Below are 26,424 nucleotides of genomic sequence, written 5' to 3'. Positions count from 1 at the left end.
TGACAGTATTTGCAGGAGGCTGATGTCCTGTGCGCCAAATTCTCTTTTGTCACCTTACCACCTTACCCCATGACTGATAAAGGCTTTTTGTTTCATTTCAGGGTTATACACCTTATGTCTCCCACATTGGCCTTCAGCAGCACCCCTCCCAGTCAGGCACAATGGTACCTCCTACCTATTCTGGCCAGCCCTATCAGAATTCCCACCCCAGCTCTAATCCTGCCCTGGTGGATCCTGTTAGACAGATGCAGCAGAGACCAAGCGGCTACGTACACCAGCAGGCCCCTGGCTATGGGCACACCTTGGGCAACACACAGAGGTACCTCCCACTCTACTGGATATTAATAAGCTGTATTTCTTCAAAGGTTTCCCTGCTCTGCTCAGACAACCCTAACAGCAGGTCCTGCACCTGGGTCAGGCAGCCCCTGGTGTCAGCACAGGCTGGGGATGAGGGGATGGAGAGCAGCCCTGCCGAGACTTGGAGTACTGGTGGATGAAAAGCTGAATGTGAGCCAAAAATGTGCACTCACAGCCCAGAAAGCCATCCACACCCTGGGCTGCATCCCCAGCAGTGTGGCCAGCAGGGTGATGGGGGGGGACCTGCCCCTCTGCTCCGCTCTGGGGAGACCCCCCTGCAGTGCTGCCTTCAGCTCTGGGGCCCCCCAGAAAGACATGGACCTGTTGGAGCGGGTCCAGAAGAGGCCACGGAGATGATCTGAGGGCTGGACCCCCTCTGCTGTGAGGACAGGCTGAGAGAGTTGGGGGGGTTCAGCCTGGAGAAGAGAAGGCTCCAGGAGACCTTATTGCAGCCTTTCAGTACTTAAAGGGGGCTTATAAGAAAGATAGAGACAAACTTTTTAGCAGGGCCTGTGGTGATAGGACAAGGGGTAATGGTTTTAAACTAAAAGAGGGCAGATATAGACTAGATACAAGGAAGAAATTTTTCACGCTGAGGGTGGTAAGACCCTGGCCCGTGTTGCCCAGAGAGGTGGTAGATGTGCCATCCCTGGAAACATTCAAGGTCAGGTTGAATGGGGCTCTGAGCAGCCTGATCTGGTTGAAGGTGTTGCTGCCTATGGCAAGGTGTTGGACTAGATGGCCTTTAAAGGTCCCTTGAACCCAAACTATTCTGTTATTCTATGATCTGGGACTTCCACTGCTCCTGAGCAGACATAAATCCAGTAGGAAAACCATGCAGAACGGTGGACTGAGGACTGCTAGTTAGGGCTTCTAGAAAAACAGGTTGGATGAACCCCCTTGAGAGGCCCTGGTGTCCCTCACCCTTCTGCAGAGAGGAAGCATGGATTGCAAGGTGTTATTTGGGCTGGCTGTCTTGTTCATGGCAGAAGTTGGGTTTGGGGTAAAGAAGCTGGCTGTCCGTGAATCTTTTACTTCATGAGCTTGTCCTTTTGTCTTACAGATTTCCTCACCAGTCGATTCAGCAGACCCCCATGATGAGTGGGATGAACCACTTGGGTCCACAAGGAGTTCCCTCAGGAATTCGACCTAGCCAGATACTGCCTGACCAGCAGCAGCAACAGTACCTGAGGCAGCAGCAGCAACAGCAGCAGCAGATGCTGAGGGTGAGTGGTTGCTGACAGGAGGAAGACTGTTGGAGCTGGAGGAGGCTTGTCCAGTGCTGCTTTTACCTCTGTGTTGGCAATGCTCTGCTCTGCTCCTCTGTGCCAGGAAGGATGTCAGCTCTGTTGGGGGCTGTCTGTAATAATTGGCGAAGCGGTTCTCCCTTCATCAGGAGTGGCCAGCTCTGAGGGAGACATCTGCTGCACTGCCTTTTTCCAGTCACCCAGCATGAGCTAAAGGGAAGCTGGGAGCGGTAAAGGTCTCTTTAGTCCTCTGTGGCCTGTGTGCCACCTCTTCCTGCTTCAGCTGAGCCCGTAAGATTATGCAGAAAGCCAGCTATCTTAGAAACGTTGCAGGAGCTAGAAACAAAGTGAAAATTCCCCTGTCTGCACAAGAACAGGTAAGGTTATTCCTCATAAGATCATTTTTAGGGGCATAGCTGCGTTTTCACAAGATCAAAATAAGCGTCGGTTGCAGTTTCCAATGGCAGGAAATCTGGCGTGAATCGGTCCGTGTACTCCGTGTCTTAACAGTGGATGGTAAGAAACTGATCCAAAGTAAGCTGTTAGACCCAATTCTGTAGGTTCAAAGAAGTTCACAGGCATGTGTCAACAGACGTGAGTATTCCATGGATTTGCATTATGGTCTTATGAATATTAAATGCTTATGTGATATACAGATATGAATATATTTCTTGGAGTTACAGAAATGTGTTGAATTGACAGAGAAACACAGAAATGGTTTGGGTTAATTGGTGAATTGCATACCTTGTGACAAGGCCTAGCAAACCTGTAGAATACGGGGAGACTTTACGTGGCGCAGAGTGCTGAGGCTTTGTCTTCTGAGAGGGGCCAGAGTGAGACAGCGGTTCCTCAGAGAGCTGCAGTCAGCGGTATTTGAGAATTGCTGCCTTGCACTGGACAAGAGACTGCCGGTGGCACGGTCAGCAGCTTTTAGTCCTTTTGATGAGTAGCACCCCCTGACTATTCACTTGGTTTCTTTTAGCATTCTCCATCGCTCCTATTTAGAAAAAAAATATGCCTCAGACAAATTGCTAGCACTTCTAGCTCAGTAACTTCGTGTATGCCTTCAGCTTTCAGCTGACATCGCTTGGTTGATTAAAAAAGAAAAAGTGCAGTGCCCAGAAACTCCTCTGTTACTGGGACTTCTGCTGCGTTATCAGAGGCGTGCCAGATGCAGAACTGACTCCTGGTGCTTGAGTTGAGGGCATGGTGTAGAAAGGACGGATGGCCTTTTGGTTTGTCTTGCATGGGTTGGTAGTCAGCTGTTGCAAGAAGGTAGGACGTGAGAGTGGGAGGGTGTGTCCTGGCTCATTTAGTCAGTCAGCCGCTTTCTTGTGTACCCAGGTCATAGCACCTATTTCAGGAACCTAGGTGGCCAAACTGGTTTAAGATGGAAGTTTGGGGGCTGCTCTAGAAACTCACCCTTTGGGTTGAATCCTTGATCCACGTGTTTGTGACTGCTTCTTCTATGCAATTGTTATTGTCCAGTGTGTCCTGTTGTTCACTGGTTCCTCTTTCTCTCTGATGTTTGCCCAATGTGTTCCTAGGGAGCACTTGCAGGAGGTCGGGTTTTTCTAACCTCCTTTCATAAGATGCTGTTCCTTTTCTTGATTTTTGTCTGTTCTCTGAATCCATTCAAGGTTTGAACCTTACCCTTTTGAGCCAGTGATTAGAACTGTACCTAGCATCACCATTTGGGGGTTTTTTAGTAGCTTTATATTTCTGCTAGAAATTCTTCTTTTGATCTAGAGAGTGCAAAACTACATTGGCAGGTGGGAGAAACAGCTGAAAATTAGGAGAAACAAAAAAACCTTGAGATTTGTGGGCATATGCTGACTCCCAAGTTCAACATGCTGAATATTCTTCTCACTGTAAGTAGTTCTGCCAACGCCTAGGTTGGAGCACTGCATCCAGTTTTATCTGCATCCTTTTACTGAAGTGCAACAGCAGCTGGCTTGAGTGGCAGAGAAGGGCAGCGAGATAGATCAAAGAGTGGGGGAATGTGACTGAGAAGGAAAGGCTGAAATAGCTGGGCGTCGAGTTAGAGAGGCAGAGACAAAAGGAGAGATAAGTTTCCAGATTTTTTTGTCTTCAAAAAAACCCTTATCTGTTCTTGTCCCTTGGCTGTAGGACAAGAAATGGCCTTAAATCATAACATACGAGATTCGGGGTAGAGATTAGGGAAAACTCTAGTAGTAGGAGTAACTGTGACCTGGAGTGGATTGCCTAGGGAAGGTATAGGAGCTCTGTTGCTACCTCTGGGAAAATTTTGAGAACAGGTCAGGCAAATACCTGTTCGGTGCTGTTCAACATCTTCATCAATGACATAGACAGTGGGATCAAGTGCACACTCAGCAAGTTTGTCGATGACACCAAGCTGAGTGGTGCGGTCAATGTGCCGGAGGGATGGGATGTCATCCAGAGGGACCTGGATGAGCTAGAGAGGGGGGTCCGTGCAAACCTTATGAAGTTCAAAAGGCCAAGTGCAAGGTCCTACACTTGGGTTGGGACAATCCTCGTTATCAATACAGGCTGGGAGATGATGTGATAGAGAGCAGCCCTGCGGAAAAGGACTTGGGGGTCCCGGTGGATGAAAAGCTGGACATGAGCCAACAATGTGCGCTTGCAGCCCAGAAGGCCAGTCACATCCTGGGCCACATCAAAAGAAGCATGGCCAGCAGATCCAGAGAGGGGATTCTACCCCTCTACTCTGCTCTCCTGAGACCCCACCTGGAGTACTGTGTCCAGCTCTGGAGCCCTCGGCACAAGAAGGACATGGACCTGTTGGAGTGGGGCCAGAGGAGGCCACGAAGATGATCTGAGGGCTGGAGCCCCTCTGCTGTGAGGACAGGCTGAGAGAGTTGGGGGGGTTCAGCCTGGAGAAGAGAAGGCTCCGGGGAGACCTTCGAGCCCCTTCCAGTCCCTGAAGGGGGCCTACAGGAAGGATGGGGAGGGGCTGTTGGCAAGGGCACGTAGCGATAGGACGAGGGGCAATGGTTTTAAACTAGAGCAGGGTGGGTTTAGATGAGACATTAGGAAGAAGTTCTTTCCACTGAGGGTGGTGAGACACTGGCCCAGGTTGCCCAGAGAGGTGGTGGAGGCCCCATCCCTGGAGACATTCAAGGCCAGGCTGGATGAGGCTCTGAGCAACCTGATCTAGTTGAAGATGTCCCTGCTGACTGCAGGGGGGTTGGACTGGATGGCCTTTAGAGGTCCCTTCCAACCCAACACATTCTATTCTATGATTCTATGAAATATTCAGTGAAGTCAGTATTGAGGCAAGGAGGTGAACCAGCTAACCTCTGGAGGTAGCTCTTAGTTGTTTTCAATTCTTGTATCTTGTTTGCTCCTAGTCATTCCCCAGCTGACCAGCAGACTCATAGTTCTTTGCCTGCCATTTGCTGATTCCTCATCTTGCAGAAGAACTTTGTTACTGTCAGTGTTTCTTGCCGTTTCTCAGCCTGGGGCAGGGTTCTAGTGAAATCTGGGTAATTTAGGTACCTGGAAGGAAAATGGTGTAAGAGGGCACGTTACTGCATGGAACGTCCTTACTCCTTCATCCCTTCCTGGGCCCTGTTGCTGTGTGCATTGCCCAGACAGTTCCCTGATGGTCCCTTCTCTTTTTGCCTTCACAGCAGCAACAGCAGCAGCAGCAACAACAACAACAACAGCAGCAGCAGCAACAACAGCAACAGCAGCAGCAGCCGCCACCGCAGCCACAGCCGCAGCCACAGCAGCAACCCCAGGTCTCCACAGTGCCTCAGCCACAGGCGCAGGGCCAGCCCCCGGGGCTGGGGATGCAGGCTCTTCCCCCCCAGCAGCCCATTGTGAGTGTTCTTTCAGAAGCAGAGGGATGGGATAGTCCAGCTCAAATCCAACGGCGCTCCACCTGCGTCCCCCCCCTTCTCCCTCCCCTGCGCTTCCCCGGGCTTATGTGAATGCGGAGGCTGCCAGCCAGGTGGTGTGGCTATAACTGTGTTTCTCTCTTTGCAGTTCCAGCGCCAGGGCCTTCAGCAGACGCAGCAGCAGCAACAAACAGCTGCTCTGGTTCGACAGCTTCAACAGCAGCTTTCCAGTAAGCTTTAGTGTTCTTGATCCTTGTCCCTAGTCTCCTCCCTGCTGTTTTCTATTGCATGTGCGCTGGTGTAGGGAAGCAAGGCCGAGCCAGACTCTCTGAGGCCATAAATGATGCTGGCAGGGAGGTGGCATCAGGACTTAGAGTTCCTGGCCCAAGGGGGCAACAGCAGCAGGGCAGGCAGCGTTTGCCAGCTTGTGAGCGGCCTTCCAGACCTTCCTTCTGCTGCCTGCAGAGGGACGAGGGAGCTGAGCCTTCGTAGGGGCTGCCATGCAGCTTTCCCGAAATGATCCAGTCTGCAGCTTTTAAAGCATTCAGAGGTATTTCCTCTGTTGTAGACGACCTCTGAGGGGCACAGGGAGGCTGTAATCATGGGACACTTGCTTGGTGGATGACCCAGAGATACTGTGTTCATGTTGTGATCAGGACGAGACTTCCTGGAGGCAGGGAGGGTATCCTGGGAAGCGTTGCTGCGCACTTGCTGTGTTTGTAGTGTTCTGGGGGCTTCCGTGGCTGCAATCGCAGCGTAATGGCAGAGATGGTGTTTAGTCTGGCACTGTATTCCTGTAATCTGCACTGAGCTACTGGCTGGGGAACTAGAAACTGAACCCAGTGTCTGTGCAGTTCCCTTCTGAATGGCCTGCTGTTTTACTGTCACCTCACTGGCTTTTCTGCCATAAAAATGGCAGACATGCTATGAAAATGCCCAGAAATGGATGACTGCACAGGTTTGGGTTGTTTTTTTTTTTGCAGTGCATTGTGAGACTTCACTCATGTAATAACATGTGGAATGGGGGCTTGGAAACTGTGCTTATACTTGCTCCCTGATGGAAAATTCTTAGTCTTTGTGACCAAAAAAAACCTCCCCAAACCAGAAGTTTTAATCTGCTAAGTTTCCCACTAGCCTGATTCACAAACCACAAGTCTGTGCAAGGATCCCAGCCAAGACATTCAAGTGTAGGAAGATTTCATATACGAATCTGAATATAGCAGGATAACCATATTTTTGTATCCTGTCTGTACAGCAAACGGAGCTGTTTTATATGGAACAGATGCGTGGGTCCAATGCAGCCATGTGTCAGCATGCAGCTTCCATGCTCCCTAGTTGGGCTTCCATCAGTTCTACCGGGAACCATCTGGAGTTCTTATTTGTAGTGTCTGGGATGGAGCGGAAAGCAGGACATAAACCCAGAACAGCCTGTAGGAGGGGGACAAGAATACTTTCGGCCCAGGATAGGCTGTGGTAGGAGGCTCCAGGGTGTCCCCGAATGTGCTGTTGTGCAGCGGAGTTAAGGAGAGCGGGATAGCCAGGTTTCGCTGGTCTCCTTTTACTTAGTCTGACTTAGGGTCAAACATGTTGATGTGGTTTCAGGAAAAAAAAAAATTCTACGGAATTTTACTTACTGGTCAGTACCCAAGTATACTGTGAGTGCTGTATGTCACAAAACATCAGTCCCAGCAGTTTGGAAGTTCATGAGGTTCTTGAATACAACTTTACCATGTTTCCTGCCCTTTTTGTGCCATCTGGAAGTCCTTTGGGCACATCCTTTGTTTGCACCGAGATACTGACAGGGAGTCAGGGTAGCTGTCTCTGAAACCTTTGCTAACTCTGGTTTCTGGGTGTGCCTGAGGATGAGTGTTTGACACTAGCTGTCTGAGCAGCTTATGTGGCTGCAGGTGCTGTGCGATCTTATAGGGCCGATTTTTTTTTTTCTTTCAAAATCAGAAATAATTCATCCATAAACTCCTCCTCCCAGCTAGCTGCTACCTTTCAGGGCTTTGTTATGCTGCACCACGAGGGATGGAGAGATCTCTGGAGAAGCTTCAGGATTGGGACTCGCACATATCTGTCTCTTTCCCAAAGAATGTGGGGTCCTGCCTGTGCTGCCGCCCAAAGGCGCAGAGCAGGAAGTGCCATCAAAGTTATATTTCTTCTTACCGCAGCCTGCAACACACTCCTCATGTTGTGCTGGTGATGTGGGGAGAGGGATCTCTTTTTCCGAACCAGAACTTGTGACTGTTTTAACTCTGTGTTGACCTCAACAGATACGCAGACACAGCAGAACAACAACCCTTTTGGACGCTACTGATCTGTGGCACCTCAGCCTGATCCAGGGTGGAGACATCGCTGTGGACCGGACACGGCCTCTTCAACCTGGCCACAACGTGGGGCTGCCCCGAGCCTCTGCCCTTGGGCCTCTGTCCCCAGTGCCGCCGCTGCCCGTCTTGCAGGGAGATGCCAGGAGGATGGTTTTATTGTACAGAGAAAGTGTTTTTACTATCCGATTTCTACAAACGTTTATCCCTTGTGGCTGATAGTCTCCCTTCCCACTTTGGTTTCAGTTTTTACTCAGTTTTTAGTATTTTTGTTAAAATAATGATTAAGACATTGTAAAATTTTGTACTTTATTTATACCAGATGAACCCCGTACTGCAGACATTCTCGGATGAATACAGAGAGCTTACTTTGCAAAAGGAGTTGTGTATTCAGAGCCTGCCTTTCCTCCTCAGCGCTCCTACCAGTACAGCCCGGCAGCATCTCTACACGTGGTCTTTATCCCTTTCTCAGTAGAACTAATGGCTGCATCTTCAGCTTTTGTGAATGGCTAAACAATTTGGTTTGGGAAAGAAAACCCTCCTTCCCTGTTTGTTTCGTAAGATGGTGTTCACACGCTTGCAAGGGTTTGCACAAGCTTTGTAGGATTTATCTGTTGATTAAGAGCCTTACTAGTAGTCTGTGGCACGTTCCACCAGGGCAGAGGTGGGACAAGCAAAGAGGGGGTTATATTGCAGGGCAATTCTGAGCCCCAACAAGCCCAGTTTCGCGGCCACGGCAGTCACTGAGATGCTCAAGCGTCTCTGCAGTCTAGGAGGAGCTGCAGACCGTGTGCACTTGCAACACTACTTCCCATCGCAGCGTGGTTTTGCTGATAGGCACTAAGGCTTCTCTGCTCGCTCCTTCCTGACAGCCACGGTGCTTTCTCGGGCTGGGTAACAGGCTGCATTCTCAGCTTTCGACCCAGCTAATGCAGCCTGCTGGCATGGAGTCTCATCTCTGTCTGTAGCAGGCTGCTTTAGCTTAGTGCTCTCCATTCCTGCTGTCTGTTGAACCTGGAAACCGCCATCGCCAGCATCTTTCTCCTCTATTTGGTTCTTCCTCAGCATTTTGCTTGTGGACCAGTTGATTTGTGGTCCTTCTGGTGGCTTTTCGTGACCAATGTCTTTTTTTTGTGTTCTTATCTGTGCAAGATAGGACAATGCCCCATCCCTGGAGGTGTTCAAGGCCAGGCTCCATGAGGCTTGGAGCAGCCTGGTCTGGTGGGAGGTGTCCCTGCCCAGAGCAGGGGGCTTGGAACGAGATGATCTTTAAGGTCCCTTCCAACCTGAACCGTTCTGTGATAGGGTGAGGCTCACAGGGACTTGTGAAACAGATGCACTTGATCTTAATCTAAGGGCAAGTGAAAGTTCTGCAGGGTGGGCCATAGCAAGAAGGCAAGCTTAGGGCAGGGGGAGGAAGGAGGGGCTGCTGGGAGGGACGTCAGTGACCCACGGCAGCGGGCCCTGTCTGCTGCCCCAAGAACTGGCGCCGAGCCCCTTCCTCCCCAGGAGCAGGGGGGCGGCTGTGTGGGCTGCCTTCCACCGCCCTGCCCTGCGCCCTGCTTGTCCCCTAACTGCACCCCCCTCACGCCAGGCTCCTGCCATGTTCTTGCAGGTGAGTTGGAAGGTGGAGTTGATGGCGACAGCCTCATTAATGAGAACAGATGTGTGTGCAGGGCTGCTTCCTCTGTGTGTACATGCTCGTCCCCTTGTGTGAGCAGCAGGCTGGGGACTCGCCTGTCTCGTCCCCTGGCCCCTTGTGCCCCACGGGAGGCCGGTTCCCCAGGGCTCTGCTTGCCCACAGCTTGTGCTGGGTGACCCCAGAAGTGGAAGACCTGCTGGCAGCCGTAGCTGTGCCAGCTGGCCCCTGCTTGGAGGGACCCGGGCCTGAGGCAGGAGGGGTCCTGCCTGGGGTGTGGGCCGGGAGTGCCCGGGGGCCAGCAGAGCCACAGCCCGTGCAGCTGGGCACTGTCTCTGGGCAGAACAAGCCCCTCGCCCTGGCCTCTGCAGCCGTGGCCAGTGGCCCCCTCCTCTGCCGGCCCCAGGAGGCAGCTGAGCCTGCGCCGAGCGGCATCTTGGATGCTGCCTTCTGCATCGCTGCCGTGCCGGAGGTGGGAGGAGGGCGGCTCTGCCGCAGCTGGAGAGCGGTGGCAGAAGGCAGCAGGGCTCTGGGCAGGGGTGCGGTGGGTTGCCACTTGCAGGGCAGCCGTGGCAGGGCTGGGGTGCTGCAGCAGGAGAGCACCTGACCTTGTGAAAACACCCCAGGGACCACCCTGCCTCCCTGGGGGCAAGGGGATGACTTCTCCCTCCCTGGGGACACGTGCCTGCTGCCAGGGGACCCTGCTTTATTCCATGTCCCAGCAACGGGGCTGCCCCTGCTCTTCGCTCTCGCAGAAGGCTCCCCCAGCGGCTTGGCAGGCCAGCTCTGTGCAGCACGAGCAGGACTCCAGAGCTCCATTGTGGTGACAGCCCCAGGGCTGCCAGTGTCCAGGACCCTTTGGCTGCCCAGAGGTTTCCAGCAGGTGCCGGAGGCTGCAGGGGGACATGGGGACAACAGGGCAAGACCTAGTCACAGCACAGGGCGCATGTGGTGAGCTGCGATCTGCCTGCCTTGCAGCCACCGCCACTGTGCTGCACGTTAGCACTGAGCCACGGCAGTTTTAAGCAGGTCTGACAGCTTCCAGCCCTCCTGCTCCGAGTAGTGGCTAAACGCTGCTTGTGCCAGAGCCAGAGGCCACGGGAGGGATTTTATTACATGCTGCCCTGCTGAGGCCTGGGGTGTGGGGTGTGTGTTTGATGCTGGGGTGTCTGGGCAGGATCCACGGGTGGCACGTGCAGGCGATGCCGTGTGGTGTGTGCCCAGCCCCTGGGGCGAAGCCCCGGGTTGCACAAGGCTTGGCAGGGCGGGGTGATGGGTGAGCAGGAGCAGGTTGTGCCCCCCACCCCCCCCCCGCCATTGGCAGCCTGGCACCCGTCCTCCCCATGGACCGTGCCCTGGGCAAAGGCGGCTTGTCAGGCACCGTCAGAGCTGGTCTTGTGTGAGAAAATCGATCGCTGCCCACTCAAGCAGCTGAAGCCGGGAGTGGAGCAGCTCAGCGAGTGTCCAGCCCTCCCTGTGGTGTGCCCGTGGTGGGGAGCGGGCCGCGAGCCAGCTGTGCACCATTGCCCCATCCTGGGCTGTTTTTCCCGGGCAGTGGGACACAAGGAGCCATCCTGGAGCCCTGCCTGCTGCAGGGCAGCCCAGCACCCATCCAGGGGCCCCTTCAAGATGCTTCTCAGGGCTGATGGACCCTGGTGGGCACAGGTCAGGGTTGTGTATCCATCCCACAGGGTGCTGAACCATGTTGTCTGCTCAAGGGTGCCCAGGGCGTCAGTGTGCAGCTCACCCTGCATATAGCAGGCCAACATCAGCATTGGTCAGGCCGCCGACCACCAGCGAGCAGTCCCTCGGAGGGGGAGAGGGGCAGGAAAGCTCCAACCTGCCCTGCAGCAGCAGCCGAAAGGCGCTGGGGCAGGTGGAGCCCAACCTGCATCAGGGGGCAGGGGTCTCCCTGTGGCTGCATGTTCACCAAGTCGGGGCATGTGCTGGTGGCGTGCTGGAGATCCAAAATAAATGCCTACCCTTCAGATGTTGCTGCATGAGCACCTTAAACGGGAAGCTGTGGCTACTCTGTGGAGCCTGGGCAGGGTCTGGGTTGCAGCTCTGGCAGTGGGAGGCAGAGCCCAGCTCCCCTTGCCCAGATCAGCTCAGCGTGGAGGTGTCTGCTGGTAACTGCACGTCCTCCTCTTTGATCAGGCATCGCAGCTGATGCTCTCCTGGCTATGGCAGAGAGATGCAGAGAGCAGACACATCCAGCAGGACCCAAATCCATGCCCTGTTTCGAATGATTTCTGTAATCCCATCAGGCAGGACTGAAACAGAGAGAGTCCCACCGTGGGCAGAGGCAGACTGGGGGAGAGGTGGCTCTTGCCAGGAGGCTGTGTGTGGGAGGGATAAATGTTCCCGTGCTGGAAAGGGGCATGCCAGGAGGAAAGGAGAATGACAGAGGTGCTGGGTTTTGCTGGATGGTGCTGCTGGGGCTGTGGCTGCTGAGCCTGCCACCCAGTGCGTGGCAGAGGGTGATGGGGGGCAAGGCTGCATCTGGCCCCAGGGCTGAGGCTGGGCTGAGACATCCCGTACTGGTACCTGGTGAATCCTCCCTAGACCAGCTGGGTGTTGCAGAGCAGTGGAGAGGCAGGGGGCTGCTCCCCTGCCCCGGGGAACGATGCCCGGGCTGGGGGGCGCGGGGTGCTCCAGCTGCTGTGGGGTGTGCCAGGGGGTGGCAGGCACCCACGGAGAGTGGCTGGGGCAGGTACAGGCTGTGGTGGAGCAGGATTCTGGATGCTTGCGGTGGTGCAGGGATGCCCAGGGCAGTGCAGGATGCCCAGGGTAGAAGAGGATCCTTGGGGTGGTGCGGGGATGCCCAGGGCGGTGCAGGGATGCCCAGGGCGGTGCAGTGATGCCTGGGGTGCTGCAGCGATGCCCAGGGTGGTGCAGGGATGCCCACGGTGGTGCAGGGATGCCCAAGATGGTGCAGGATGCTCAAGATGGTGCAGGGATGCTCGGGGTGGTGCAGGGATGCCCACGGCGGTGCAGGGATGCCTGGGGCAGTGCGGGAATGTCCCCACAGACGAGGTCGTTTGCTGGGGCGGTGTGGAGTGCCCAGGGTGTGGGGGTGTCCCGGTCGGGTCAGTGGGAGTTACCCCCCCGCCCAGGGCCGGTATCTGTGCAGTGCCGGTTGTGCGCGGGGGACAGGGTTCCCGTGGGGGGACAGCGGGGGTGCAGGTGCGGTCTGTGGGCGCGGTACCGGGCTGCGCGGTGCCCGGTGGGTGCGACACCCCTTCGGTGCAGTACCCGGGCTCGTGCAGATGCGGGGGCGTGCGGTACCGGGCCCGGTCAGCGCCGCGGCGGGGCCGTGGGATGCCGGATGAGCGCGGTACCGGTACCGGCACCGGGCGGCGGCGGCGGCGGCGGCAGCGAAGGGGTGCTGCGGTGCGGCCCCTCCCCCGCCCGCCCCCCCCCCGTGCACGCGCCGCGCGCTCCCGGTGCGGGGTCGGGCCGGACCGAGCGGAGCGCGGGGCGCGGAGCAGCCTCTGCCGCCCCCGGCATGGCCCAGCCGCGCCGCCGCCCCCGACGGTGAGTCCGCCCGGCCCGGCCCGGCCCGGCCCGCCGTGGCTCTTGCTGGGGAGGGCGGCCGGGCGGGACCGGACCGGCCCCACGGCGCGGTGCTGGGGCCGTCCGCCGCGGCGGGGATGGGGCTCCCGGGGCGGGGGTGTCCGCCGGCCGGTCCCGCTCCCGCTTGCCGGTGCCGGGGCAGCGCGGTCGGGGCCGGGCCGGGCCGGGCATCGGGGGCGCGGCGCGGCGGGGGTTAACGGGCGGGGCCGAGCGCGGCGGCGGCGGGTAACGGCGGGGGTTAACGGGGCCGGATGAGCGGCCGCGGCGAGCCGGCGGGTTGCCATGGCGACGCGCTGAAAGGGGGATTGTGCGCCTGCCTCAGCTGCGCGGCCCCCGCCCGCCGCCCCGGCCCCGGCCCCCGCCCGCAGCCCCGGCCCGCGGCCGCCCGGTTCCACTCGGCTCAGCCCGGCGGGGAGCGGGGGCTGTCCCGCCCCAGGGACTGGGATCCTCCCCGGGGCTGTGGCGGAGGGGGATGCTGGGGGTGCCGGCGCAGGCGGGGTCGGTTATTTGGGGTGCGAGGATGTGCCCGGTGCCGCCCAGCGGGAGGTTGGCGGTGTGAGCATCCCCGGGTCAAGGGCAGGCGGGAGATCTCCTTGGCTCGGTTTATTTGGCACAGCGTAGGGAATGACATTAGTCGTTGGGCTCCCGGAGCAAAAGGGCATTCCCTGCCTCCCCCCCGGGATGGGCTCGGTGTCAAATGGGGGCTCTGTCGTGCTGGCCGTGCTCGTCCCTGAGCGGGGCGGTGGGTCAGGCACATGGCGCGGGAGTTGCCGGTGGTTCCACCGATACGTGCTGTGGCTGGATTTGGCGTCGTTCGCCTGAGCTTGGCTCAGTCACGCTCGAAGCCACAGAGCCCCAAGCGTGGTGGGCGATGGTCAGCGCTGGGGTCCATCTGCGTCCAGCACTGTCAGCAGCGAGGGAGGGGAGAAGCAACAAGGGACATGAGACCTGTGGCCAGCCAGTCTCTTTCTGGATCACGCTCTCCTAAATGGTGACATCTCCTGGTACCTCTGCTGGCAGCCCTTCCCAAGGCCATGGACCTCCCTCGGGGAGGTGGCTCTGGCGTGAAGTCCCTGCGATGCTGGGATTTTCCTTCCATCCTTTGAGGGTGCCTCGTCCAATGCTGCCGCTGGCTCAGCCCCAGGCAGCGGCGGAGGGGCAGGGGATGCCCCCAGGCACTCATGGGTGCAGCGGGAGAGCTGACAGAGCCAGCTCCCCGTGAGCACCTGCCCCGGCCGTGCTTCGCGTCAGCCTGGTGGGACCTTCCTTCCTCTGGAAACCGGGGTGCTCTGTGGAATTGGGGGCATCTGCCAGCTGGGTAAGGGGTGGATGTGTCCCCAGAGAGGGAGCCGCGGCTTGCCAAGGGAGGGGTCACTCTTAGCTCTGGGAAACGCACGTGCCATCTTTTCTCCCTGCTCTGCACCAGAGCATCCGTGCCAACCCCTGGCGCAGGGCTGGGCACCCCGAGGTCCCCGTCGGAGCAGACCTCCTCCTGCTCCGCACGCTGCAGGTGGGCAGCGCCAGAGCTGGTGTCTGCAAAACGGTTAAAGGCTGACATTTAGAGGTCACACTTTTAGCATTGTGCATGTGTTTGCTTCATTTGCATTTGTAGTTAGCCCAGCTCGAGGCTTTGCCACTTGCATGTGCAGTTGCCATGGTTACATGTGCAGTCGGGATATGGAGTTTGGTTGGACACCTGCAAACATGCGGCTCTCCACCTCCGGAGCACCGGGGCACGAGCAAAAGCCACCGAGTTGCAAGGCAGCCCTCGGGCCTGGCCGCGTAGGCCCTGCGCAGCGATGCGCTGAGGAAATGGAGTTGCAGCGCCCATCTTGGCAGGGTCTGTGTGCTACTGCTTTGCGGAGCCTCCAACTGCACATATTCAACACATGGTGTGCATCTAGGGCAGCATCGCGGGAGAGGAAGGTTGAGCCCGTGCCGAGGGTGTTGCCCTGGACCTTACATCTGGGTCCGTCTCCTTCCCAGACCCCGCGTAGAGGCTCTTCTCCCAAAGGGCTGGAGTGGAGGTGCTCAGGAGCAGCGCAGTGAGGGCGGGCAGAGCCTGGGAGCCGCCAGCGGAGCTGCTGTGCTGGCCAGCAGTGCCTTGCCCACGGGCCGGGGCCTGCCAAGGCTTCAGAAGGCAGTGTGAGAACTGGCAAAGCGCTGTGCCGAGGCTCCAGCTGTGATGGCTGCATCTCTTCTGGCTCTCTGTTGGGGTCGGCTCTGGGTGCTCAGGTCCAACAGAAACAGGGACCTGGTCCAGGTGCCTTTTGACCAGGATCACACTGAGTTCGCGAGTGAGAGCAAGGAGACAGTGACTGCCAGAATCCTCTGGCAGGTCCTTGTTGGCCTTGTCTTTCTGTCAAGGGAGAAGGAGTTTTAGGACAGCAGGTACAGAAGGGACCTCGAGGTTGTTGAGTCTCTGAGCCCCACCGAAACCATTCCTGAGCAGCATCATCTCAGCCAGCTCCTAAACCTCCCCAACCACAGCGGTTCTGATGCCTCCCAAGCAGTTTGCTGCCATCTTCCCATATTCTTCCTGGGAGGAGCTACGTCCATGCAGCAGGTGGGGGAGAAGGGGAGCCCTTGTGGCTGTCCAGGAGCAACTGTGGCCTCGGACAGACCGGTGTGGGGTGTCTGAGCTGCTCCAGTGGAAGCTGGAAGGAATTCAGTAACAGGAGGAGGGTGGAAGGATGGTGGGAAGCGGTGGGGTTGGGGACATGGAGCATGTGTCTTGGCACAAACTGTGCAGGAGCCACGGAGAAACCTGTAAAACCTCACAGCAGAGCATGGAGGGGCTGACTATCGGCTGTCCTGGGGCTGTACAGAGAGATGGGGCAGAGACAGCTTGGCTCCGTCCTCGGGGCTTTCAGTGCCACTGGGATGGGACTGTTATCTGCTCCCCATGGGTTCCCAGATGGATTCCTCTCTGATGGTCTGTGGTTATCAGCTGCCACTGACAGAGCGTTTCGGAAGATGCTTCTTAATCAGGGTTTGGCATTTGTATCTGCATCCACAGCCACAGCTGTGCGGGGGTCCAGAGAGGAGGGGAGCGGCCGCAGCAGGGCCACGTCGCAGGAGGAGGCGGGTTGGATCCTGGTACCGAGGTGCCGGGGGAGAGCTGGGTTTGAGAACTGTGGCAGGGCTGAGTGGTGCTGCACGGTGGGCTAGGTGCTCTGCCGGACCCCTCATGCGATGCTCGCCGGCGCTGAGGGCAGGGAGCAGGCTGTGACCAGCGCTGTGTGCCGCTGGCCTCATCAGGATTCTGCGACGGGTGTGAGGGGAATGAATAAAAGGTCCTGCAATTGCCAGAGCTGGCAGTTTGAACCCACATCATTCAGACCCTGGAGAGAATCTGAGGGCGGGGGGTGGGTAGAAAGGGATGGAGCAGGAGCGGTGGAAAGATGCAGAGGCTTCTGGCTGCAGCTGCCAGGTCCTGTCTGGTGCGTGTGGCTCCTGGAAGTTTTCCCTGGCTAGGAGGGTACGTGCTGTTTGTTTGGAGGCTTGTCTGGGCTCGGTAGCGATGTGGGATTGCAGTCCATGATGAAACCTGTCTTCCTGCTTAGTCTTGCAGTTGCGTGGGGAAACCGCCCTTGCGATACACTCCTTTTGCCAGGTTGGCTATCTGGCAGCAGGGTGGGCGTGTGGCACGCTGGGGGGGGGATTGTCAGCGAACACGACTTTGCGCTGGGGAGCGCTGTTTGGGCTGCGACCACCTTGGCAAGGAGCTCAGGGGATTGTTGCTAAAGGAACCTTGTTCCTGACACTGCAAAATGCAGAACAGCGGAGTAACATCTGTTATTTTCCAACTGCATCTCAGCGTGAGTGTATCCTGCGAGGTGCCTGGCAAGCGGAGCTGCAGCTTTGCCCGGTGGCCAGATGCTCGGGCCATGCCAGCAGAGCAGGTGGCAAAGTTTGGGAAAGGTTGCAGCGAGAGCGTGTTACAGGGCCCGTACTGCGCACGAGCCTTGTTTGGGTCTGGGCCTGCGCTGCCGGCGCTCTGAGGACGGGGATGGTTAGCAGAGGCTGGGCAGGGTGGCTTTTGAGATGGGCTTGGGGAGGTGACTGCTGAGAACGCCCTTCAGCATGGCGATGAGGGGCTGCAGGGACTTTTGCCTTCATCAGGCATTTCATCAGCTGCTCCTCTAAAGGAGTGTGAGAAGAAGCCCCAAGTCTGCGGCGTAGCCAAAGCGTCTGCGTGCCACTCACCGTGGAGGTGGCCATGGCCACCTCCTGGCACCAGCACACGGCGCTAACGGAGTTGTGGAGGCGAGTCTGTGAGTCAGGCTGGCTTCACGTCTTGCCTGTACCCTTAGGTGACTGCAGGCACCGCTGAGCAACTTAAGGACTCCTGGGACAGTGATGCAGGAGAGGGGGCAGGGGTTGCTCTGTGTCTCTGTCTCTGGAGCGGCCCAGGGGAGCTCAGGAGAGATGTGTGGGTGTTGAGATCATTGTGGAGTCAAATGCCTGGAAGTTGCAGCAGGAACGGTCAGAGGTCTGATGGCGTCTGTGCAAAAATGGCTAAATAAGGCAGGGTTCTTCAGACTGTAAAAGAAACAACAGAAGATGGATAAGATACGTCTACAGGAGGCCAGGCGAGAAGGGATAGAGGGTGTGTTCACTGTTTCTTTCTGTGCAACTACAAGGTCACATCAAATGAAGCTAGCAGGAGGTGCCAAACAGGAGGAGGGGCACTGCCTCTCCCAGACGTGCTGTCAAACCGCAGAAGTCCTCAGAACAAGGTGTCGTGAACAGCAAAAACCTTACACTGGTTCCAGGAGAAACGGGATGAATTCGTTTCGATTTCACTCGATTCATCCAATTCAAACCAATAAATACCCTGAGATCCACCTCTCACTTGGGCAGCTGCTGAGCTGCAAATTGCTCGTGCTTCTGACTGCGGGGCAAGAAAGTACATAGGGCAAGGTGGTCCCTTGGGCTGAGCTGTTATTTTCATAATGTTGTGCCTACCAGAGCGGGTGGAGCCAGGAAGGAGCAATGGGCTTTGGGAAAGAAGGAGGATGGGTTTCTCCCCATCCGGCTCTGTGTCACTTTGCTTGGCACAGGGTGGCAGATGCCTGCTCAGCCCCACTTCCTCCCCGAGAGCACAGGATGGTCTCCCCACCTGATGGAGGTGCAGCTGGGGGGAGAACTGGGACCTGTGCTAAGCGCAGATCCTCTGCCTTGGCATCACAGGCCCCTTGGCTGCAGACTTCTGGCGGGCTTTTGTCCGCTGAACAGTTGCTAATGTGGTTGGTTTGAAAACGGATGGCAATATCCCTTCCCGCCTGTGTTACCTGGCGCTTCTGCTTCCTCTGGTTCCCTGGGCACAGCGGCAGAGCTGGAGTCTCATCCTGGTGGTGTCCCAGTTCCCTGGTGCCCTGGTACTCTCTGCATGTGGTGGGCACTGTGGGATCACCGGGGATCGCCCTCCTCCAGTCCCCTGGCTCTGCCTGTTCTCATGCATGTCAGGAAACATCAGTCTCCGTTTTTTTCCTGGTTTTATGGCCGAATGAGAAAATACTCATGTCCTGCTACCGGTGAGGGTCCCGTTCAGCCTTACTCCAACGGACGTGGGGTGCCAGAAGGCTGTCCCTCAGCTCCTTGAGCAGTCCGGAGACGTGCAAGGACAGCGGGGAGATGTGCGGCTCGGCATGGGAGAGGTTTGCTTCTTGCGGGAGAAGCGGACTTGGAGAGGAGGATGCAGGGGTGAGTTGGGGACCTAGTGGTCCCCAGTGGGCTTTGGGTGGGGGGCAGCAGGATGAGGCCAAGCAAGGTTGAAGCTCATGAAGAGGACGCTGTTTCCCATCCTCATGACTTCCAGGGGTACCCTGTCCACGAGGGCGGAGGGAAGTATCCAGCCAGCGCAATGGCATCCTTGCAACCACAAGACTGAAATCTGCCCTTGGCCAGTGGCCGTGAGGGGACAGGTCCTGTGCCTCAAAAGAGAAACCATCTCTGTTTCTGTCTCGTTGCCATTTTGGTCTCTGTTGCCGCTGGGCTCTCTCGATGAGGATCTGAGTTTGCAGACTTGGGCAGGGAGCGGCTGTACTTTGATGCTCGCGACCTTAAGAGGAGCCAAGTGGTTACCTGCTCTCTGTAATAAAAGCCTCCTCCCATGTCTGCCGGGAGCGATGCTTCAAAGTGGGCATCTGCTGTGGCACAGCTGTGCTCGGGGACCTCTGAGAAGCAGCAGGGAGCATAGGAGCCTTCTTGGCACTGGGGGTTGCCTTTCCTTGGCATTTCTGGTCCTCGCAGCCTGCCTGTATGTCCTGCTTCATCCTGGTCTGCTCCCTTGGAGAGCCAGGGCATCCCCAGGCTGTCTGATTTGCTCCGGTCCAGCTTATTTCTTTACAGTAAAACACATTAAAGGATTTTTTTTTGCCAGAGGTTTTATGCTTTCTGCTTTTTTTTTTTTTTTTTGTGCTTGAAGATAGAAAATATGGGAGGAGAAAGCTACAAGGGAAAACAGAAAATACATTTTGGATTAAATTTGAACAGGCTTTCCTTCCTAGCTGCTGGCTTGCCTGGCCTCCAATCCTTAGCAAGCCCTGGCTGCACGGGCAAGAGTCCGACTTTGCGGAGCTGCGCTGGCTGCGGGCTGACCCTCCAGCCTGCGGGATTCCCATGCTCTCCTGCTCAGTCTTGGCAGCTTTGGGTCTGGTTCGGGAACGTGAGTGGCTGATGGCTCTTGCTGAGGGCAGGCTTCCCTGCTTGAGGAAGCTGCTTGTGTGGAGGCCGTTGTGGGCTTGGGCTGGACTATCTAACTGCTTGAGGTCCTTCTGAGATGACTGACACCACATCTGTCCGGGCTGCCAGTATGACCTGTGACGATGGCTGGCTGTGACGCCTAGATGAACTCTTTAGGTTGCTCACTGTAGCACGTAGCAAATCTGTGCGTTTACAGAGTTCTTGGGAAGGCCTTTCAGGTTTCTGGGGAAACCAGTAACTCTGGAATGGGCTTTTATCTCATTCAGCTGCAGACAGGCATTTTTGGACGCCGAGCCGTGCCAGCGGCATATGTGGGTGGCCGTTGTGCTGGGGTTCCTGGGGCTCCCCTCACCCTGGTGCTGCCCCGAGCGTGGAGGGCACCGCCAGCACCATGGCAGCTGTGCCGAGAGCCGATGCTGGCTGTGCGGGACCGGCGGCTTTGCCCAGGAGATCCTCCACCACTGCCAGCCATTATCCTCCGTGCTGGCACTCGGCAGTAGGGTGGGGCGAGGGGGAAGACAGATGTGGAGGGGGAGGGTGGCTTCTCCAGCACCTGTGCCTTATTCTGGAGCGTGCAAGTGTGAAATTCAATTTGTAGATAAGCCGTAGCTGGTGAGGAACACAGGCCACGGCGTCTGCTGGAGCCAGGCGGTGTCTGGGAGCGGCGCGGCCGGCATGCACAGCATGTCCTGCCTGCCAGCTCTTGCAGAGGCTGACGTCACCTCGGAGGAGCAGTGGCTGCTGCAGGACGTGGCTGCTTGACGCTGTGTCATGTTGGCTCTGGGTGTGCAGCCCTGGCTGCCGGCAGGAGCCCTGCCGAGAGGTGCTGCCCCAGGGCGGGTCTCCCCCGCCTCGCAGAAGCGAGGGCCACGGCGCAGCTGGAAGCGAGAGGGAGCTGGTGCTCTCTGCTACCAGCAGCCTGCAAGCTGGGTGGCAGGGAGGGTGGGTGTCGTGGACAGAGGAGTCCATGGTGCTTCCAGCAGTGATGACATTTTCCCACCTTCACGTTTGGATCTTCCCTTCCTGACGTTTCCAGTGAGGCCTGGCTTGCTGGCAGGAGCAGAGGGAACAGGCGTTACAGCATTAGCAAACGCAACTTGCGCTGGCCCGTGCTCCGTCCTCTGAGTGCATTGCTACCAGTGGTCACAGCTCCCCTTCTCCTGCCCCAGTCCAGAGCTTTCTGGGTCTCCCACCTCCAAGTGCTTTGCAGAGATCAGCCCTCTGTTGCAGATGAAGAGACCAGTGCTGTGAGGAGGGGAGCACAGGCACCCAGGCCGGCCACGGCAGAGCTGGGACTGAATAGTGCCCTGGTCCTCGGTGATGGCAGCTGCTGGGGCCACTGGGCAAGCTGCAATGTCACGGAGCGGTGGGTTAGTGCTGATGCCATGCATGGTGATGCCAGGATGATCAGTCCGTCTGGGTGTTCCTTGCTGGCCAGAGAAAGCATGGCTCCCCAAACCCTGGCTTGACTCTTGCAATGTGGTCAGGAAATCATGTGTGGTCACTGGTCGAGGCCACTGGCACTAACACACAACTCAGCAGGTTGTGTCAGGCAGGACGTGCTGGGGCACTCACCTCTCCGAGTGGGGTGATGGGCTGGGGTTCAGCCCAGGTGTCTCTCTGGTGCAGGACAGGACCTGCTGCTCTCCTAGCCGTGGGAAGCCAGGGGGCATGGGGTGGCACAGTCCCGCATCCCGGGCTCTGGGCACAGGGTCTGCTTAGAGCCCATCTGGTGTTTCACCTGGAAGTAGGGACTGTTGTAACAAGGTGGAGGTGGTGTGGATGGTGGAGGTAACGCTTGCTCAAACATCTCCTGGGACAGCTTTCTTGAGCATTGCCACCAAGGACCCTGCAGTGAGGAAACGATTTGGTGCTGGACAGCAATGCTTGGGCTTTCTCGCAGCATGAGGGGGCATCACAGCCCTGCCGCCTGCGTTGTGACCCTGGAGGGGTAGCTCTGTTGGGATGGCCCCCACACACCCTTGCTCAGGGATTTGCTGTCATCATAGAGCCACCCAGCTCCTCAGACTTGCACCTTGTCCCATGGTGCAAGACAGGTCACGGGTGGTGCAGGAAGGTGGTGCTTGTACACTGCCAGATAACTTGTAACCTTATCTCTGCACAGGAAAACTGATTAATTATGTCGCGTTTCGACTTCCGTGGAAAAGTCAGTTCCTGCTTGTCTCCAACTATTTTCTTCATCTTTGTTCTTTGCCCTGGGTTTCATTACCTTTAGCCCAGACCACCTCCATGATCTGGTTTCCAATTCTGCCCTGCAAAACTTGCCTCAGCCAACGAAGAGCAGTGGGCAGTGATGTCAGGCTGAAATAGGTGGCTGGGGCGGTGTCAGTAAAGGAAATTTTTTATCAGCTCTGCTGCTGAAACAAGAGGTTCTTATAGCCACAGTCTGGATTACAACCTGTGATTAAGTGGTTTTGGCTTCCTGCTTTGAGTCAGTAAAAATGAAACATTGACAACTTATTTTGGGTGTAGCTGTTCCCATTCAAAGTGCTCTTGGATTTTGTTTCCCACCCTCTCTAGTCGCATTTGCAGGAAGTCTTTGTATTTTAAGCTGCAGTCGGTTCCTCTCTGCCCAGCCCACCTTCTTACATTTATAGAGCCTCCTCCGGGCCACGCTAGTCCATGGGAAGCATTGGCTGTGCACGCACTCAGCCTGCCTGCAGCCACCGATGCTTTCTCAGCTTTCCTTGGAGCATGTGGGAGACGTCTTGGCCCATTATTAGCACAGGTGGTGGTACGGGTAGGACGGGGCTTCATGCAAATTGCCCATGGTCCAGTTGGTTGTGGGGAGTCTGTGTCCTTTGCATGGCTGCGTGCCCAGAAAGGAGCTTGAGGGACTGGGGCACGAGAGAATTTTGGGGAAGGACATTCCATCAGCAGCTGGTTTTCATACTTGCTGCTTAGTTTGGGGCATTTCAGAAATGGGGGTGTCACTGCATCAAGCCAGCCTCTTTGGAGCACTGAAGTCTCCTTTCTTTATTAAATTTCAAACCTGCTTTTGCTAATGTAAGAAATATGAACGTGTTTGGACTTAGAATTTCAGAAACTTGTTGCTCTGAAAAGAGCCTTGTGCTTGTGTAATTACTCGCTAACATGCTTCAGCCATAATGATCTATATTAACCTAAAAACCGGGACCCCTGCTAGCCACAGTAGTTTCCAAGGTGTTTGTTTGGGAGAGGATGTAGGAGCCATTACTTTGGCAGATGCGAGGGGGATGGTGATGAGCAGCTGGGATAATGTCAATGCGCAGCTCGCTGAAGCTGGAGAAGGAAGAGAAGGGAATGCTGCTTGTGCAGACAGCTCTCTCTTCGCTGGGTGAGATTTGCACTCCAGTCACTAGCTGCAGAGTGTTGATCTCAGATTTGTGAGTGAGCTTATATTGCCTTAAAGTAGGTGCCTGGTTCTTGTTTGTGATGTGTTGGAGAGCGAGTGAGTTGTCTTGGCATGAACTCTGTGCCTGTGCCAAGGGCTTGCTGAAAGCAGATTGTCTGTCAGTTCGCTCCTGAATAGATGTCTGGAAATTCCAGGGTTCTGTGGATGCACTTTTGCACTGTCAGTCACCTGCCCGCACAAAGGGAGTGCTGGAGTAATTCTGCCATTTATTTATGAAGCGCTGTTTCCTGTACAGTAGAATAGAATATTTCAGTTGGAAGGGACCTACAATGATCATCTATCTAGTCCAACTGCCTGACCAATTCAGGGCTGACCAAAAGTTAAAGCAAATTATGAAGGGCATTGTCCAAACGCCTTTTAAACACTAACAGGCTTGGCGCATCAACCGCCTCTAGGAAGCCTGTTGCAGTGTTTGACCACCCTCTCAGTAAGGAAATGCCTCGTAATGTCCAGTCTAAACGTCTCCTGGCGCAGCTTTGAATCATTACCACGTGTCCTGTCACTGGGTACCAGGGAGATCAGCACCTGCCTCTCTACATCCCCTCCTCAGTAAGCTGTAGAGAGCAATGAGGTCGCTCCTCAGCTAGTCCAGGTGATGCAGAGTTTGCTTGGCAGATATCCTTGCATGTCCTGTCTTTCCTGCAGCTGCCAGGCAAACGGTCCGCTGGAGCCCCAGAGAGACCAGGCGCTTTTCCTGCTTGTAATCCCTGGCTTTCAGACGGTCTGGCCTGCAGGGCTGTGCCGTGGGTCTCCTCGGAGAGGAGAACCACAAGAACCACAAGAAGCAGTGCGTGTCCCGGCGCGGAGGCCGGCGGGTGCCGCGGTGCTGAAGGGACAGCTCCCGCCCCGCCCGGGCCGCGCCGCTCCCACAGGGCCGGGCCGGGGGTCGGGGCAGGCGGGGGGCGGCGCGCTGGCGGGGCTGGGGGCAGGCAGCAGCCTGCACCCCCTCACACCGCCTTCAGGGAACAACGCAAAGCACCGCCCCGTGGTGGTCTCGGTCCTGCCAGGCTGGACCCGGCACATTATTTTCTTTTTTTTTTTATAGAATGTGTTGGGTTGGCAGGGACCTCTAAAGGCCATCTAGTCCAACCCCCCTGCGGTGAGCAGGGACATCTTCAACTAGATCAGGTTGCTCAGAGCCTCATCCAGCCTGGCCTTGAATGTCTCCAGGGATGGGGCCTCCACCACCTGAGCCAGTGTCTCACCACCCTCAGTGTAAAGAACTTCTTCCTAATGTCTCATCTAAACCCACCCTGCTCTAGTTTAAAACCATTGCCCCTCGTCTTATCGCTACATGCCCTTGCCAGCAGCCCCTCCCCATCCTTCCTGTAGGCCCCCTTCAGGGACTGGAAGGGGCTCGAAGGTCTCCCCGGAGCCTTCTCTTCTCCAGGCTGAACCCCCCCAACTCTCTCAGCCTGTCCTCACAGCAGAGGGGCTCCAGCCCTCCGATCATCTCCATGGCCTCCTCTGGCCCCGCTCCGACAGACAGGTCCATGTCCTTCTTGTGCTGAGGGCTCCAGAGGGGGACACAGTACTCCAGGTGGGGTCTCAGGAGAGCAGAGTAGAGGGGCAGAATCCCCTCTCTGGATCTGCTGGCCACGCTTCTTTTGATGTAGCCCAGGATGCGATTGGCCTTCTGGGCTGCAAGCGCACATTGTTGGCTCATGTCCAGCTTTTCATCCACCAGTACCCCCAAGTCCTTTTCCACAGGGCTACTCTCTATCACATCATCCCTCAGACTGTATTGATAATGAGGATTGCATTGCATTGAGGCTGGCGTCGAGTGATGCCACATCCAGCTGTTGCAGCGACCCCATTGCTGGGGCTTTTGGAGTCTCCTCCGGGACTCTTTGATCCTCCAGGCTGGGTCAGGCTCTCTTCCTTTGCTTCCAGTTGTTCTGGCTGGAGAGCAAGTACGTGTATATCTGTGCCAAGGCCAGGGCACTGTGTTTGCTGTTTAGACAGTGGTTCTCATTAACCTCTGCCCCTGCAGGAAAACATTTGTAAACTGAAACTGTGCAAGCAGCAAGGTGAGGGAGAGAAAAGCTGCCACCATTTCTTCATGCTGGGGTCAGGGAAGCCGTAACGTGAGATAATCCAGATTATTTCTATCCAGAACATGGCACTAAATGGCCTACTTCCAGCAGCTATCCCTGAGCCACGTGGAAACTCGGCAGCCCACCAAGAGGCTGCTGCTGCTGCCCTCTTCACAGCCAGGGATCTGTCCCAGCAGAGCCTCTTGCTCACACAGCAGCTGCTGGCTGTGCCACGTGGCCCTGCCTCAGCTTTCCACCAGACTCCCGGGAAGCAGTGAGTGGGAAGGTCAGTCGAAATCTAGACCAGCTCAAGGTGAGCAGGTAGCCCGCTCCAAAAGAGCCCAGGCTTTCAAGCATGGTTGTCCTTGGGTCTTCTATAGAGGCCACCCTCTGCTTGCATCGGCAGTATTGGGTGCTGACCCCAACACTGTCCTTGCTGCAGTGCTCACTGGCTTTCCTTCCGCAGCATTGCCAGTCTCAGCTCAGTGACACTGAGAAACCTCCTGTATTTTTTTGAGCTTTTGATGCTAAACAGGAGTTGGAAATGAGCCAGGGTATCTCACCTGCTGGGTTGTGTACCTTCTGGAGCCAGGCATCGAACAGTGTGCTGTGCTGGCATTCAACACCAAAAATGTCTGGAAAGGCTGAAGTGTGGGCAAGGGAAAGGTCTGCTTTGCCCCTGGTGTCCTTCCCAGGGCAGGCTTGGCTCCTTCATGAAGAACTTGTTAAAGGCCATGGAGCAAATGGGGACAGGACGTGCTGCAGCAGGAGGCCATTGGCACCGCAGTGGAAGTGGCACTTGAAATTGTCTGGTTTTAGGGATTTTGGGTAACATTCTTCTGTTCTGAATGGGAGCTCTCAAGGATCTTGGCACGTGTCTAGGGGTTGTTAAAGAGCTTCTGTCCCACATATGTTCTTGCAGCACTGAGGAACTTAACTGACACTTCTCACACGGTCTCTCATCCTCTCCCCAGGGCAAAGGATGTGCAGTGGAGTGTCTCATAGGCTTCTGACGTTCAGCTTGCTTTAAATATTGGTGGTGCTGTGGGTAGGGGTTAGGAAAGGCAAGTCACAGGGATGTATCTTCAACTTGAAGCAAATGAGGGTGAGGTTTGTGACTGTTTTTCTTTCTGTCCTGCCAGAGTGATTGTGGTGCGTAGATATTGGAGGTGCTGCAGATGTCCCTCTAGAAGAAGAGTGCGATGGGGGGCACCAGACTCTGGGGGAGATGTCTGGAGAGTGGAGAACAGACGTGATGGGCTCCACGGTGC

The 26,424-nt window shown here is 56.4% G+C and overlaps 2 protein-coding genes across 5 annotated transcripts in view; both read left to right on the top strand.

The window, feature by feature from the left end:
- The window catches only part of MED12 (mediator complex subunit 12), a 39,091-nt gene extending 30,921 nt beyond the window's left edge, over window positions 1–8,170 (top strand). Inside the window, exons 40-44 of one of the 2 annotated variants that reach the window (XM_063345707.1) lie at window positions 102–319; window positions 1,421–1,583; window positions 5,240–5,431; window positions 5,598–5,679; window positions 7,726–8,170. In XM_063345707.1, coding sequence (XP_063201777.1) covers window positions 102–319; window positions 1,421–1,583; window positions 5,240–5,431; window positions 5,598–5,679; window positions 7,726–7,769 — 699 coding nt within the window. In that variant the 3' untranslated portion in view covers window positions 7,770–8,170. The remainder of the gene's footprint in view (window positions 1–101; window positions 320–1,420; window positions 1,584–5,239; window positions 5,432–5,597; window positions 5,680–7,725) is intronic. The other variant, XM_063345708.1, reaches the window with a different exon arrangement.
- A 4,626-nt stretch (window positions 8,171–12,796) lies between these two features.
- The window catches only part of NLGN3 (neuroligin 3), a 52,155-nt gene continuing 38,527 nt past the window's right edge, over window positions 12,797–26,424 (top strand). For all 3 annotated transcript variants that reach the window (XM_063345369.1, XM_063345368.1, XM_063345367.1), the window contains exon 1: window positions 12,797–12,952. The gene's annotated coding sequence lies outside the window, so the exon portion shown is untranslated. The remainder of the gene's footprint in view (window positions 12,953–26,424) is intronic.

This window comes from Chroicocephalus ridibundus, chromosome 9 (assembly GCF_963924245.1).
Source record: "Chroicocephalus ridibundus chromosome 9, bChrRid1.1, whole genome shotgun sequence".
NCBI lineage: Eukaryota > Metazoa > Chordata > Aves > Charadriiformes > Laridae > Chroicocephalus > Chroicocephalus ridibundus.
Note: the sequence above shows the minus strand (reverse complement) of the source record. Positions and strands in the feature narration are given on the sequence as shown.